The sequence below is a fragment of the Schistocerca piceifrons genome, chromosome 3 (assembly GCF_021461385.2).
Source record: "Schistocerca piceifrons isolate TAMUIC-IGC-003096 chromosome 3, iqSchPice1.1, whole genome shotgun sequence".
Classification (NCBI taxonomy): Eukaryota; Metazoa; Arthropoda; class Insecta; order Orthoptera; family Acrididae; genus Schistocerca; species Schistocerca piceifrons.
The window spans coordinates 147,198,226-147,214,633 of NC_060140.1; the positions used below are offsets into that span (position 1 = coordinate 147,198,226).

Sequence of the window (16,408 nt, forward strand, 5' to 3'; positions counted from 1 at the left end):
TTGTGGCCAAGATAGACACGAAGCCCATGCGTACTACAGTACTACAAGTTTATATGCCAACTAGCTATGCAGATGATGAGGAAATTGAAGAAATGTATGATGAAATAAAAGAAATTATTCAGATAGTGAAGGGAGACGAAAATTTAATAGTAATGGGTGACTGGAATGCGGTAGTAGGAAAAGGGAGAGAAGGAAACCTAGTAGGTGAATATGGATTGGGGCTAAGAAATGAAAGAGGAAGCCGTCTGGTAGAATTTTGCACAGAGCACAACTTAATCATAGCTAACACTTGGTTCAAGAATCATAAAAGAAGGTTGTATACATGGAAGAACCCTGGAGATACTAAAATGTTTCAGATAGATTATATAATGGTAAGACAGAGATTTAGGAACCAGGTTTTGAATTGTAAGACATTTCCAAGGGCAGATGTGGACTCTGACCACAATCTATTGGTTATGAACTGTAGATTAAAACTGAAGAAACTGCAAAAAGGTGGGAATTTAAGGAGATGGGACCTGGATAAACTGACTAAACCAGAGGTTTTACAGAGTTTCCGGGAGAGCGTAAGGGAACAAATGGCGGGAATGAGGGAAAGAAATACAGTAGAAGAAGAATGGGTAGCTTTGAGGGATGAAGTAGTGAAGGCAGCAGAGGATAAAGTAGGTAAAAAGACGAGGGCTAGTAGAAATCCTTGGGTAACAGAAGAAATATTGAATTTAATTGACGAAAGGAGAAAATATAAAAATGCAGTAAATGAAGCAGGCAAAAAGGAATACAAACGTCTCAAAAATGAGATCGACAGGAAGTGCAAAATGGATAAGCAGGGATGGCTAGAGGATAAATGTAAGGATGTAGAGGCTTATCTCACGAGGGGTAAGATAGATACTGCCTACAGGAAAATTAATGAGACCTTTGGAGAAAAGAGAACCACTTGTATGAATATCAAGAGCTCAGATGGAAACCCAGTTCTAAGCAAAGAAGGGAAAGCAGAAAGGTGGAAGGAGTATATAGAGGGTCTATACAAGGGCGATGTACTTGAGGACAATATTATGGAAATGGAAGAGGATGTAGATGAAGATGAAATGGGAGATATGATACTGCGTGAAAAGTTTGACAGAGCACTGAAATTCCAAAGTCGAAACAAGGCCCCGGGAGTAGACAACATTCCATTAGAACTACTGATGGCCTTGGGAGAGCCAGTCCTGACAAAACTCTACCATCTGGTGAGCAAGATGTATGAGACTGGCAAAATACCCTCAGACTTCAAGAAGAATATAATAATTCCAATCCCAAAGAAAGCAGGTGTTGACAGATGTGAAAATTACCGAACTATCAGTTTAATAAGTCACGGCTGCAAAATACTAACGCGAATTCTTTACAGACGAATGGAAAAACTAGTAGAAGCCGACCTTGGGGAAGATCAGTTTGGATTCCGTAGAAATATTGGAACACGTGAGGCAATACTGACCCTACGGCTTTTGACAATGTTGACTGGAATACTCGCTTTCAAATTCTGAAGGTGGCAGGGGGAAAATACAGGGAGCGAAAGGCTATTTACAATTTGTATAGAAACCAGATGGCAGTTATAAGAGTTGAGGGGCATGAAAGGGAAGCAGTGGTTGGGAAGGGAGTGAGACAGGGTTGTAGCCTCTCCCCGATGTTATTCAATTTGTATAGTGAGCAAGCAGTGAAGGAAACAAAAGAAAAATTTGGAGTAGGTATTAAAATCCATGGAGGAGAAATAAAAACTTTGAGGTTCACCAATGACATTGTAATTCTGTCAGAGACAGCAAAGGACTTGGAAGAACTGTTGAACGGAATGGATAGTGTCTTGAAGGGAGGATATACGATGAACATCAACAAAATCAAAACTTGGATAATGGGATGTAGTCGAATTAAGTCGAGTGATGTTGAGAGTATTAGATTAGGAAATGAGACACTTAAAGTAGTAAAGGAGTTTTGCTATTCTGGGAGCAAAATAGCTGATGATGGTCGAAGTAGAGAGGATATAAAATGTAGACTGGCAATGGCAAGGAAAGCGTTTCTGAAGAAGGGAAATTTGTTAACATTGAGTATTGATTTAAGTGTCAGGAAGCCGTTTCTGAAAGTATTTGTATGGAGTGTAGCCATGTAAGGAAGTGAAACATGGACGATAAATAGTTTAGACAAGAAGAGAATAGAAGCTTTCGAAATGTGGTACTACAGAAGATTGCTGAAGATTAGATGGGTAGATCACGTAACTAATGAGGAGGTGTTGAATAGGATTGGGGAGAAGAGAAGTTTGTGGCACAACTTGACTAGAAGAAGGGATCGGTGGGTAGGACATGTTCTGAGGCATCCAGGGATCACCAATTTAGTATTGGAGGGCAGCATGGAGGGTAAAAATCGTAGAGGGAGACCAAGAGATGAATACACCAAGCAGATTCAAAAGGATGTAGGTTGCAGTAGGTACTGGGAGATGAAGAAGCTTGCGCAGGATAGAGTAGCATGGAGAGCTGCATCAAACCAGTCTCAGGACTGAAGACCACAACAACAACAACAATAACAACAACAACAACAACAACGTTTTCCTGCTCTAGAACTTATTGCAAGAATCATGATCTAATTATGTGAACATTTTAACTAAATTTTTTACTTGATTTTTGTCTATATTTTGGGCAAGACCCTTACAATATACACATAGGTTTGTGAATACAGCAATACCCAAGAGAATGGAACAAGAGAAGAGTATGAAATAGTGCACCAATGAAGCTCATTTAATGAAAATTGTCAGACAAAGATGAAATCTAAGAGCAAATGGGATTATTTATCACTGTCAAAGAGCACAATATGGAAATGTCTGACAAATTAACTAACGATAACCATGTAGTATACTACAAAGGTCAATTCAACCATGAACTGAATCACAGACAGACTTTTAAAGAATTTGCATAGTCAAATATATGAAGTCATGCCATTTAGTATATGGATTGACCAGTGTTGAGATGCAGAGAAATAGAATTGTGATGGAATTTTTGAGCATAAGGAAGGCTCAGAAAGAATGCAAGAGACTGTCCCATGAAGGGATCTTCTCACCATTCACCAGTCTTGCACTATAACAGTTTCATTGGTATCCACCATGCTGAAACCTGTAGTACCATCGCTGAATAGACTTTGGATGACAACACAATAATCAGACACTTTGCAGAATAAGATCACCTTTCTTATTCATAAATTCTCACGCTCTCTTTCTGCGTCCATATTTCCATTAGCGTCCCAGTTCCCTTACGATGCATCTTTTTTACATTAGATCGAAAGTACAGGATTTGTGCAGAAAGTAATGCATCACATAATAATCATTATTATTTTTTTTTTAATTTATTGATTCGATAGGTTCAACAACTTGAAATTTTTCAAAGTATGGCCTTTCTACATCAGTGTGATTTCCATTCATCATTAGCTTTCTGGAACTCCTCAGTTGGCATGCTCTCTAGGGAAATTGTGAACATAGCTTGTACATTGTCCACTGACTCATGGTGCTTTGCTTTGAGGTTCCTTTTCAGTTGAGGAAATGAAAAAAAGTCCGCTGATGCCAGGTTGGGACTGTAGGGTGGCTGTGGCATTATTGTCACACTGGTCTGGCTGAGGTAGGCGATGACAACAAAGGTGGTGCGGCCCAGCACGTTATCACAATGATGTCTCCACGAAGTGCAGAGCTCCTTTCAGATATGGGCAACCCCATGATTAAGTCTCTGGAGCACATCCTTGTAAAATTGAGCACTGACAGTCTTGCCAGGGGGTATGAACTCACGGTGTGCTATCCCCTCTGCATCAAAAAACAGCATGGATTTCACCTGTGACTTGCTCATGTGATGCTTTTCCTGGCACAGCGATGACATCATGTGCCATTCTGCAGTCTTCCTCCTTGACTCTGGAGTGTACTGAAAGACCCATGACTCATCCACAGTGATCGCACTGTCCAGGGAATTGGTATCATCTTCCAAGAGTTGCTCGAGTTCTTCACATATTTCCATTAGGTGTTGATTCTGCACGTTGGTCAGAACTCTGGGCCCATGTTTTGCATACATCTTCCGCAAGGCCAAGTCTTCTGATACAGTTTCATGAACAATCATTTTTGGCAAGTTCATTACTTACAACATTAAGTGAACATTCATTCAACAATTTGAATTCAGTAACTCGTGCACATGAGTGCACATGAGTCATTGTTGATGGGTGTCCAGTGCAGGCCTTGTCAGTGACCTACCCCCATCTTCACTAAACATATTTATGTCACCCATTCTGGAAAGACAACCCCTAATGACGTCCTTAAGCATTTCAAAAGTTTCCACTGGTGTCTTGCTGAGCTTCATGCAAAACTTTATCACATAGCAGTTTTCTACATCATGAGTTTGACACAACCACTATACAGAGGTTCACAGAAGAAACCATTCTAATCTTCTAGGGTGTGGAGGTAACTGAGTGACCTACCACTGGGAAGTTAAGGGTCCCCCACACCCTCATAAAGTGGTCCGACTACTCTGCGATGTATAGTCCCATCGCAAAAAAATGTGACATTACTTTCTGGACACACCTTGTATATTAAGTACTTAATAAAAAAAATTGTTTTAACATCAATATGAAGAGTAGATTTCTGATAACTCATTACATCTACATTTGGAATAATACACACACATAAAATATGAAATAAAAAAGAAATAACTAAATCTGAATGGTAGTTCTGAGTACTATCGTACACACTTACACATATTAAGGGTCTTGGAGCTTCCAGAAACATTCTGCCTTATGTCCTTGCCGACAGCCATAGATCCAAAGTAGCCTAAGTGAGTTACAAGAAAATTTCTGACCAAACAGTCACCTACATCAGAAGCTCCAGGAAGTACACTAATCGCTCCTTCAGGAAGCCTAAAAAGAGATATTAAAGAATGTAGTGAAGTAACACATAGAAAAGCTGGCATGTTGTACAAAAGAAATTATTTGCAAACAGCCACAGATACCACTTACCCTGCTTTAACACATATGTCAACAAAAACAAATGCTAATAATGGATGGTGTTGTGAGGGCTTCAAGCACACAGTACCCCCAACAGCCAGAACAGGAGCTATAAGCCAAGCTAGTCCTGATAATGGGCATGCTGCTGAAGTTACTACTGCTGCAGTACCTGTGATTTGTAATAGAGCATAATTATATTATCTTTAGCAAGTAAAATGTAAAATATGTGCAGTCAGTAAAATATCTATATTATTAAATGGCTAAAATGGCCATCCAGTCCTCTTAACAGTCTACCTATCTAATGGTTTACAGGGACCAAAAAACAACAAATTTAAAAATTTAAAATGCTTTCATAATCTACTTATTAAGAAGTATAATCTTATACTCGAGGTTTAATACAATAAGTCAATTTAGAAACCATGTATCTACATCTACATCTACAGGGTGTGCCATATAAAAACAGCCCACCATATGCAATGATAATGTTACAGTGCATGCACATGCATCAGTAATAATGGAAAACTAGAAACACTGTCCAAACAATCATGCAGAAACTAACCATTTCCTTTTATGTTTTTGTTTTGTTTGTTTTGTTCGTTTCAGAGCACAAAAACAACTAGGGTCATACATGCCCATGTCAAAACTGTAGAACATGAAGACAAAGAGAGGAGTTAAAAACAGCTACATGTCAATCCTAATCGATGGAAGAGAAGACAGCTAAAAACAGGGACATGGAGAAAGGTCTATAAAATACGCCATAGAGAAACAGAGGTCCAGACCTAAAAATTAAATGGCCTTCGCCATGTTGCTATGATGAACAAAAAGTAAAATGCAGTCAACAGGTCGCATATCATTTGCTAAAATGGCCAATAACTCAGATGACAAACACAAACAAGAACATAACTTGTTAAAAAAAAAGAGCATTCCTTCAGAAACTGGTGGATGGTCAAGAGTTGAGTCCAATGTGCATAAAGTGATGGGGGCAGCACCATTTAACAAATGGCGATGGCTAAAAAGACATTGCCCAATACGCAATCTAGTTAAAATGACCTCCTCACGGTGAGAGGGCCAAGAGGAGGCTGTCCAAGAGCTGTCTGAGAGTTGTCAGTGTACACCAAGGTACTATTTTGAAGTTCCATGCGAAAGTCAGGAAACTGAAGGTGATGGAGCGAGGCTGGAGTAGTGTCCTTAGGAAGCAAATGAAGGCCAAGGTGAATACGAGCCACCACATAAAGTGAAGGTAGCTTATGCATACAGACTCTCAACTGGGCTACTGTAAGAGGCATCAGTGGCCAAACGGATGCCACAATGATGGATAGTACCGGGACAGCATAAGAGGGCCAGACCTGCAGATTCATAAGTGAAACACCTGTAATCTAGTTTTGAATGAACTGGTACAAATGGTGGAGGGTTGTTCAATCTGCCCTCCAGGAAGTACCATTGAGGACACACAGGACATTGAGGAACTGCATACAGTAGGCTGCCAGTAAGACATGTGGGAGGACCAAGAAAATTTCCTATCGGGCAAGAGCCCCAGGAATTTTGTAGTTTCAATGAATGGAAGAGCAACAGGCGCAAGATGTAAAGACAATGGAAGAAACCAACCACACCAGCAGAAATTCATACATACAGTTTTGTCAGTGGAAAAATGAAATACATTGTTGATGCTCCATGAGTAAAGATGATAAAGACATTGCTGAAGATGCCACTCAATGAAACAAGTCCATGGAGAACTGCAGTGGATGGCAAAATCATCAACGAAAAGGGAGCCAGAGATGCATGGCAGGAGACACGCCATTATAGGGTTAATGGCAATAGCAAAGAGGACAATGCTCAGAACGGAACCCTGAGGTCAGTGGCGGATACATATGGGGGCGCACCCCCCACCCCCCACTCCCCTTCCCCCCTTGCAGGCCCACCAGTCAGCAGCCTACATGCTACTTGTTCATTTCTTTCACCAGTTTAAATAAAACTTTCTTAAGCTTTGCATGTGACTTGATTATTTTTTATTATGGTAAAAGAAAGGTAGGTCAAGATATCTTCAGCGCACCCCTCCTTGAGGTTTTTCTATATCCGCCACTGCCTGAGGCACACTGTTTTTGTGAATAAAGGTGTCTGACAAGGCAGAACTCACATGTACATTGAAAACTCAATCTTGTAAAAATTCCTGAAGGAAACAAGGCATGTGGCCTCTGAACCCCACATCTAGAGGGTACAGAGGATACCAGTCCTCCAGCAGATGGCGTAGGCTTTCTCCAAATCGAAAACCACAGCCACAGTCTCGGATCTGCAGAAAACCATTCATGACATGGGTGGACACAGTGACGAGGTAGTCAACTTCAGAATGGCATGCTCGAAAGCTACACTACGCATTGTTTAGTAAACTGCGAGACCCAAAGCACCATACCAGCTGGGCATGAATCATATGTTCCATCACCTTGCAAACACAGCTGGTGAAAGAAATGGGACACTAGCTAGAAGGAAGGTGTTTCTCCATATCAAGTTTCAGTAAGGGTACAACAGTGGCTTCATGCCAGCATCTGGGAAATGTGCCCTCTGCCCAGATGCTGTTGTATGTATGTATGTACGTATGTATGTGTGAAGCAGAAAGTGCTTGCCCACGAGAGAAAGGTGCTGCAACATCTGGATGTGAACATCATCTGGCCCCGAGGCAGAGAATCAGGATGAAGTGAGAGCATGATTTAGCTCCCTCATAGTAATGGCGGCATTGTAGCACTCACGGTTATGAGAAGAGAAGGGATTTTCCCATGCCTCCTCTGCTTGTTTCCGATGGAGGAAGGCAGGGTGATAGTGGAAGGAGCTTGAAATGTCCGCAAGATGGTGGTCCAAGGTGTTGGAGATAGCAATAGGTTCCACTATGACATTGTCTGCTACTGTCAGGTCGGAAATTTGGGAATGGATCTTGGTCCCAAAAAGCAGTCACAGGTTGGCCTACACACTGGAAGAGGGAATGGAACTGTTAAAAGAACTAGTAAATGAAATCCAGCTAGCTTTTACACTATCCCGAAGAACATGACGACACTGTGCACACAACTGTTTATAATGAATGCAGTTTTCCATTGTAGGATGACAGTTAAAAATGTGGACAGCATGTCTCCATGTGTAAATTGCGTCGCAGCATGGCTCAGTCCACCAAGAGGCCAGGACATGGCATGGTAAAGAGGAAGTTTGAGGAATGGAAAATTCTATGGCAGTAAGGATAACATTTGTAAGATATTCTACATGGTCATCATAAATGGGGAAATGTTGTTTGTCGAAGGTTGCCAGGTAGGAGTAAAGCCTCCAGTCGGCCTTAGTAAGCTGCCATTTGGGTGTGCACATAGGTGGGGTAGGAGTCAGCAAATCGATAGCACACAGGAAATGGTTGCTCGAGTATGTGTCAGAGATAGTGGACCACTCGAGACAATGGGCAAGCTGAGCAGTGCAGAAGGATAAGTCCAGATGGGAATAGGTGTGCATAATGTCTGAAAGGAACATGGGTGCTCCTTTGTTAAGGCAGAGGAAGTTAAGTTGATTGTGAAGGTCGGCAAAGAGGGCCTCTCTGACAGGTCCTAGGAGAACCCCAAAGGGGATGGTGTGCATTAAAGTCACCAAGCAACAGAAAGGCGTGAGATAGCCCAATAAGCTGGAGAAAGTCTGCCCTGGTAACATCGAATGACGGAGGAATGTAAACGGTACAAAGGGAAAAGGTCAAGTGAGGAAGGAAAAGGTGAACTGCAACAGCTTGAAGGTGGGTAGTCAGGGAGATGGGTTGACATCCTGCACAAGCAGCATGACTTCCCCATGAGATGGAATGTCGTCCTAGTGGGAAGGTCAAAATGTACTGCGGAGAAATGTGAGAGCTCAAAGCGGTCATGAGGACACAATTTTGTTTCCTGGAGGCAGAGAACAAGTGGACGCTGCAATTCTAAGAGCAGCCACAAATCCTCTTCATTTGATCGAAGGCTACGAATGTTCCTTGGAGGAGAGACATAACGAGGAAAGGGGGAGGAGTGCTGAGTGCCAGCCTCCAAAATCTCACTGCTACAGGGTGCAGAGGCTGGAAGATTCTGCTCCAACACATCTACAGAGGTGTCGGCATTCTCCCTCTGTCAAACTGTGGAGTCCAGGGCAGAAAAACAGTTGGCGATGCACACCAGCAACACTGAGGTCAGCTGGTCGAGGGTATCACAGAGCAACACTGTCAAAGAGGATCTCCAAGTCAGCGAAGGAGAAGACCGTTTGCCTTTGTTGGACTTCTTGAAGCCTTTCCATTTGGCAGAGGAAGACTCAGATGTTTGTTGGCTGGAAGGACATAAGGAGTCTTCACAGGAGTATTCTTTCTGTCCTTTCTGGCCTGTCAGTTGTGTAGCAGGTGATTTTGCCCCGTGGGTCAAATGTTTGGGGGCTGGTTGCACAGCTGGATAAGGAGACAGCGATGCAACCATGACACTGGGCAATTTCACAACTGCAGTACTGAATTAGAGGTTGCATATCTGCTGGTCATGCCCTCCATGGAGCGAGATGTAGCAAGAACAGTACTGTAAGTTCCTGATTGTAGACCACTGGGTTTGCGACTAGCCAGCAACTTACGAGTGTCTGGGTAAGGCACTTCTTCCTTCACTCCGATCTCCTGGACAGCCCATTCATCAATATACATGGAACACTTTCAAGAAAAGGCAGCTTGGTCACCATTACAGTTGACACAGTGGGGAGAAGGAGGCAAATACTCACCCTCGTGCACATCCCTACACAGGTTACACATTTGGCCAGGTGTCGACAAGACATTCAAGTGTGGTTGAAACGATGACACTGGTACCAGCGCATCGGGTTCTGAACATTCAGTCAGACTGAGATAACTTCATAGCCTACTTTGATCTTGGACAGAAGCACCATTCTATCAAAGGTGAGAAAAAAAGTGTGTGTGGGTACTAAGGATGCATCTACCTTTTTCATCACCTGATGGATGGCAACGACACCCTGATCAGGGAGGTGCATTTGGATTTCTGCCTCAGTCAAACCTTCAAACAGCCTAGTGTAAATAACACCACAGGAAGAACTGAGAGTTCTATGGGCCTCAACACAAACAAGATAGCAATGAAGAATGAAGCGGCAAGCAGTTTTGCTTTAGAATCAGAAGTAGTCTCCAAAAGCAAAGTTCCTTTGTGTAAATGAGAGTAGGATTTCACAGGGCCGGCAATTGCATCAACACCTTTCTGAATAAGAAACAGATTTACTGTTGCAAAGGACCAACCATCTTCAGTATGTGAAACCACAAGGAACCGTGGTGCAGCTGGGAGGGTCTTTGAATCAGGATCTTCATTCTGCTTACATTTGGTAGACATGGACTGTGAAGATGCTGATTGGCTCATTGTGAGAAAATCCCCCATGATTGCCAGCATCTCTGATGACACTTCTTCCAACTGGGGGCACCCGCCTTAGGTGATTGTCCATGTCTCAGGTCACACCTCTCGAACACCTGACAGAATGAGCAATCGGCAACGTGAGAAGGTAACAGCTCAGGCAATCACACCTCCCTGGGCCTGGCATGTACCAGGGGGTACGTGCAAACCCTACCTGTCGACCCGGGGCCGGGGATTATGTGTTACCCAATCACCTGTTACATGTCAGATACATGGGCAGGCCTTCAGGAGTACTCAGGGAGGAAGAAGAAAAAGATAAGCCTCAAACACTGAAGCAGAGGAAGGATGTGAGAAAGTAAATTAAGAATGGGAAAAGGAATGAAAACCAGTGGTGAGACTGTTCTTATGACAGCTACTGAAAATGCAGAACACATTCCCAAATACAATCCAGACATGTTCACCAAGGGAGGGGAAAAGGCATAGCAACAGAATAGACATGCGCACAGAAGGAAAAGATGCTGCAAAGGTTGAGGCCCTGTGGTAGCCAAGCACGAACCGGCCAAAGACCGGAGAGCCCCATGGGGAAGGGGAGTTCCTCTGATGTACTGACACTGTGGAAATTTGTTGAAGTGTAAGGCAGCTGCAACCGCAGCCAGTGAAACTTGTTGAGAAAATGACACACATCAGCTGCATTATTGTCCCATGTACATGAGACATTTACACCACGGAGGACAATCAGCAAAGGCTTGTGGCCTCCTTGGTCACCAGACTTGTCCACTTGTGACTTTTAATTGTGGGGCCTGTTAAAGGGAAGAGTATACGAAACTAATCCACACACAATTGAAGAACTCAAGAACCAAGATTCAGGATGTCATCAATAGTATCACAAGAAAAGAACTGACAAAGGGTATATATGAATTCCCACAAGAGTGTTCACATGTGTGCTGAAGTGAACAGAGGATACTTTCAGCACACACTATGAAGGTGCGTAAACATAATCATATTGAATACTTTACATTTCATTTTATGTTCATGTGTTGACTTTATGGGCCAGTTTCATGTACCCTGTAAATTCCACAATACTTTCTGCAATGTGAAGCAAAGGTTACTTTGTGTACCCCATCACTTAACCCTTTCCTGTTCATCACAAATGGTTCAACAGAAGAATGATTGCTAGTAAGCCTCCACTTGGTCTCGAATCTCTCTCACTTTATCTTTGTGGTCTTTTTGCAAGATACATGCAGCAAGAAGCAATATATTTGTTAACTATATTTGGAACATATGCTCTAGGAACTATAACAGTAAACCATACAGTGATCCTTCTCATCCCATCCAGTAAGTCTCCTCTGACCTAGGATTTTGGGCAACTTTCCTGAATTGTACCCCTTTTCCTAAACCTCTCCTGTCCTTTTCCTCCACCCCTTTTCCTTCCCCTTCAACTCTTCTGCCAGAAGAAGAAGCCACTGGCACCAAAGGTTTGTAAAAGTTAAACCTTTCAGTGTGTGTGTGTGTGTGTGTGTGTGTGTGTGTGTGTGTTTTCTCCTGCTGCCATTTGTTGAGTAGATTTTTTATGTATCAACTTACAGTCTGATTTGCTATGGATCACATACCAATGAACATTATTGATGTATTGTTCAAATGGAGGGTTTGTAGGTTACTTTCTTTGTTGGCACATTATTTTCAGTGAATGTCAGTTTGGAATTTGCCTTTGCTGCAAATAGTCTTAAGTGGCCGTACCAATTTAAATTGCTCTGCACATGTACTCCTAGATATTTTATGGAAGAACTGCTCTCAGTGATTGTTCTGAATCTGTGTAATCATACAACAATGGCTCTTTCTGCCAATGTATATGCAATACATCACATTTGTTTATGTTGAGGATCAACTGACACTCAATGCACAAAGTGTAGATCCTTGGCTGGTCTTCCTGTATTTCATTACAATTTACTAGGATTGTGGCTCCTCTGTACAAAACATTATCATCTGCAAAAAGCCTCATGGAACTTCCAATGTTTTCTGCTTTGTCATCTCTATATACTGTGGAAACTAATGGACATAAGGCACACCCTTGGGGTATGTCCAAAGTTACTTTTACATCTGTAGACTTCTCTCCTTTGAGAATAACATGGTGTGTTCTGTTTGCTAAAAAAATCTTCAAACACACAGTTGGTCTGATATTCCATATGCTCATTAGGTGGCAGTACAGAACTATATTGAATACCTTACAGAAGTTAAGGAACATGGCATCTACCTAGGCACTGGTATTTACTGTCTTCTGGATATCATGGACTAATGGAGTGAGAAAGGTTTAACACACAGTCTTTGTTTTTGAAATCCCATTTTGAGTCCTGCAGAGAGGATTTCTGGTGTCCAGAAATGACATAATATGTGAGCATGAAATGTTTTCCAAATGCTACAACAGACTGACATAAGAGATATAGGTCTACAGTTCTGTGTTTCTTTTTGACAACCCTTCTTGAAAACGGGAATGACCTGTGCTTTTTTCCAATCATCAGGAACACTTCACTCTTCCAAATACCTATGGTACAATGCTGCTACAAGACTCAATGTACAATCATATTGGTATCACATCAGGTGCAGTGGCATTCTCTCTTTTGAGTGATTTAAGTTGCTTTTCTACCCCATGGTTGCTTATTTTTATATCTGCCATTTTGTCATATGTCTGATGGTTTAAAGGAGGTTCTACCATGCAGCTTCTTCTGTAAAATAGTTTTAGATAAAAATGTTCACTATTTTGGCCTTTTCTGTGATGTACTCTGTTTCAGTGCCATTACGGTTGCAGAGTGTCTGCACAGATAGCTCCAATCCATGTACTGATTTAACATTAGACTAAAACTTCTTAGGATTTATACATGGCTCTCCTTACAATAATTTTGGCTTCATTTAATTTTTGTTTTTCTGTGAGACTTTGGCTACATTTAAATTTTCAGTCAAGCTCTCTTTGCTTTTGTAGCTGCTTTCTAACATGGCTGTCAGACCACAGCAGGTCTTTTCCACCTCTCACAATTGTGCTTGGCACATACCTGTCTAAGGCATGGTGTACAATGTCCTTGTACTTTCCATTAATATGAACATTGTTTGTGATGGAGATGAAATTTTCATGCAGACTGTGCAATCAGAAATCCATTTCTTGTCGCTCTTGCTAAGGAGAAAAATCTTCCCACATTTATTTGTATTTCTGTTTACAGCCATATTCAGCAATGCTGTAATGGCCTTATGATTAATGGTTCCTTATTCTATGCTAACTGAGTTGAAAAGTTTGGGTCTGTTTGTCATCTGCAGATCTAAGATTTTATGAAAAGGAAAGTTGCCACTCACCATATAATGGAGATGTAGAGTCACAGACAGGCACAACAAAAAGACTGTGACAAATAAAGCTTTTACACACACACACACACACACACACACACACACACACACACACACACACACACACACGACTGCTGTCTCAGGCAACTGAAACCAAACTGTGAGCAGCAGCGCCAGTGCATGATGGGAGTGGTGATTGGGAAGGGGTAAGGAGGAGGTTGGAGGGGGAGAGGGAGGGATAGTATGGTAGGGGTGGCAGACAGTGAAGTGCTACAGGTTAAATAGAGGGCAGAGGAGAGGAGGGGAGGGGAAGGGGAATAGTGGAAAAGGAGAGAAGTAAAAAGACTGGGTGTGATGGAGGAATGACAGCTGTGTAGTGCTTTGAAGTCATTATCTACAAACAAATCTGACACACAGCTATGGGCACCCACATGGCACCATCCTATGCCAACCTATCCATGGGCCATTAGAGGAATCCTTCCTGAAAACCCAGAATTCTAAACCCCTCACCTAGTTCAGATTCATTAATGACATTTTTGCAATCTGGGTTGAGGGTGAGGACACCCTATCCACATTCCTCCAGAACCTCAACAACTTCTTCCACAATTTTTTCACATGGTCCTACTCCATCCAACAAGCCACCTACCTAGATGTTGACTTCCACCTCAAAGATGGCTATGTCAGTACCTCCGTCCATATGAACCCTACTAATCACCAGCAATACCTCCACTTCGATAGCTGTCACCCATTACATACCAAGAAGTCCCTTCTGCACAGCCTAGCCACCCATGGTCGTCACATCTACAGTGATCAACAGTTTCTCTTGAAATATACTGAGGGTCTCACTGAAGCCTCCACAGACTGTAATTATCCTTGTAACCTTGTACAAAAACAAATCTCCCATGCCTTATCTTTCCAGCCTTCCACTAACCCCCAAAGTTCCACTGTCCAGCCACAGAGGAGCATTCCCCTCTTAACTCTGTACCACCCAGGGTTGGGTTTTTACTACCTCATGCCATGCCCTGAAATGAGAAATATCCTGCCCACTATCCTTCCCACCCCTCCCACAGCGTTATTCCACCGTCCACCGAACCTAAACAATATACTTGTCCATCCTTCCACAACCCCTGCTTCCAACCCCTTACCTCATGGCTCATACCCCTTTAATAGACCTAGCTGCAAGATCTGTCCCATACATCCTCCTACCACCACCTACTCCAGTCCAGTCACAAACATCACCTACCCCATCAAAGGCAGGGCTACCTGTGAAACCAGTCATGTGGCCTACAAGCTAGGCTGCAAACTACTGTGCTGCATTCTATGTGGGCATGACAACCAACAAGCTGTGTGTCTGCATGAATGACCACTGACAAACTGTGGCCAAGAAATAAGTGGACCACCCTGTTGGTGAGCACACACTGGCGAACCTGACATCCTTCATTTCAATGACTGCTTCACAGCCTGTCCCATATGGATTCTTCCCATCACCACCAGCTTTTCTGAACTGCACAGGTGGGAACTTCCCCTGTAATATATCCTATGTTTCCATAACCCTCCTGGCCCCAACCTTCGTTAGTCACTGTCCTCACCCATCCAGCCCCTTCCCTGCTCCCATTACAGCTCTACACAGCCATCATTCCATCATCACACCCAGTCTTTTTACTTTCTCCTTTTCTGCTATTTCCCACCCCCCTCCCACCTATCCCTTGCTCTTAGTCTAATTTACAGCACTCCACTGTCTGCCACCCCTAGCATACCATCCCTCCCTCTCCTCCTCGCGCCAGCCTCCTCCTTACCCCCATGCAGCATTTGTGTGTGTGTGTGTGTGTGTGTGTGTGTGTGTGTGTGTGTGTGTGGGACAGTCATTTTGTTGTGCCGATCTATGACTCAGCATCTCCACTATATGATGAGCGGCAACTTTCCTTTTCATAATATTGTTACAATTCATCCTGGATTTCCCATTGTTTGATCTAAGATATTACCTATGTGAGCCAGTTCTCTGGTTAACTGCCCAAGGTTATTTTTGGATAATGCATTCAAAACAATTTCACATGATACCCTGTCACTACTACCTGCCCTGATCACTTGAATCTCTCAGTCTATAGCTGGTAAGTTGAAATCCCCACCAAATACTACAACATGACTGGGAATTTTGCATGAAATATTCTCCAAGTTTCCCATCAAATGTTCCGCAGCTATTCCTCCATCTATAAAAGCATTCAATGATCACATTTGACCCACATTCAACACTTTTGTTCATCCAAATTATTTTACATTCAGATTCTGTATCAATCTCACTATATGATATCACATCTTTTCATGGCTAGAAACATGCCTTCATCACCAGCAATCAACCTATCTTTGCACTATATTTTCCAATCGGAGTTTAGAATTTCATTGCTATTGACATCTGGTATCAGACAGCTTTCTGTCCCTTTGACTAAGTGGGCACTTTTAATGTGTATAAGTGAGACTGGTTTTGGAACCTTTCCATAGATTCTCCTCCAAGTAACTAGTACTATATTAACATCATCTTTCTCCAAACAGCTGTGATAAATATTATCGTGTCTGAAACCAGAATACATCTTACTGGATCTGAGGAGGAATATCTATACCTTAAAATACCCACATCTGCATGCCACATGTACTCCGCTACCCTAATAGCCGCTTCCTGCGTGTAGTGCACCCCTGAAGGGTGTCCTAAAATTCTCCACCCAATAGCAGAG

At 42.5% G+C, this 16,408-nt stretch overlaps 1 protein-coding gene across 1 annotated transcript in view; it reads right to left on the bottom strand.

The window, feature by feature from the left end:
- LOC124788233 (putative aldehyde dehydrogenase DhaS) overlaps positions 1–16,408 on the bottom strand; it is a 201,867-nt gene that overhangs the window by 95,051 nt on the left and 90,408 nt on the right. The window contains exons 4-5 of the mRNA XM_047255416.1: positions 5,002–5,158; positions 4,742–4,902 (exon numbers count right to left, since the gene is read on the bottom strand). Of these exons, the coding sequence (XP_047111372.1) occupies positions 4,742–4,902; positions 5,002–5,158 (318 nt within the window). The remainder of the gene's footprint in view (positions 1–4,741; positions 4,903–5,001; positions 5,159–16,408) is intronic.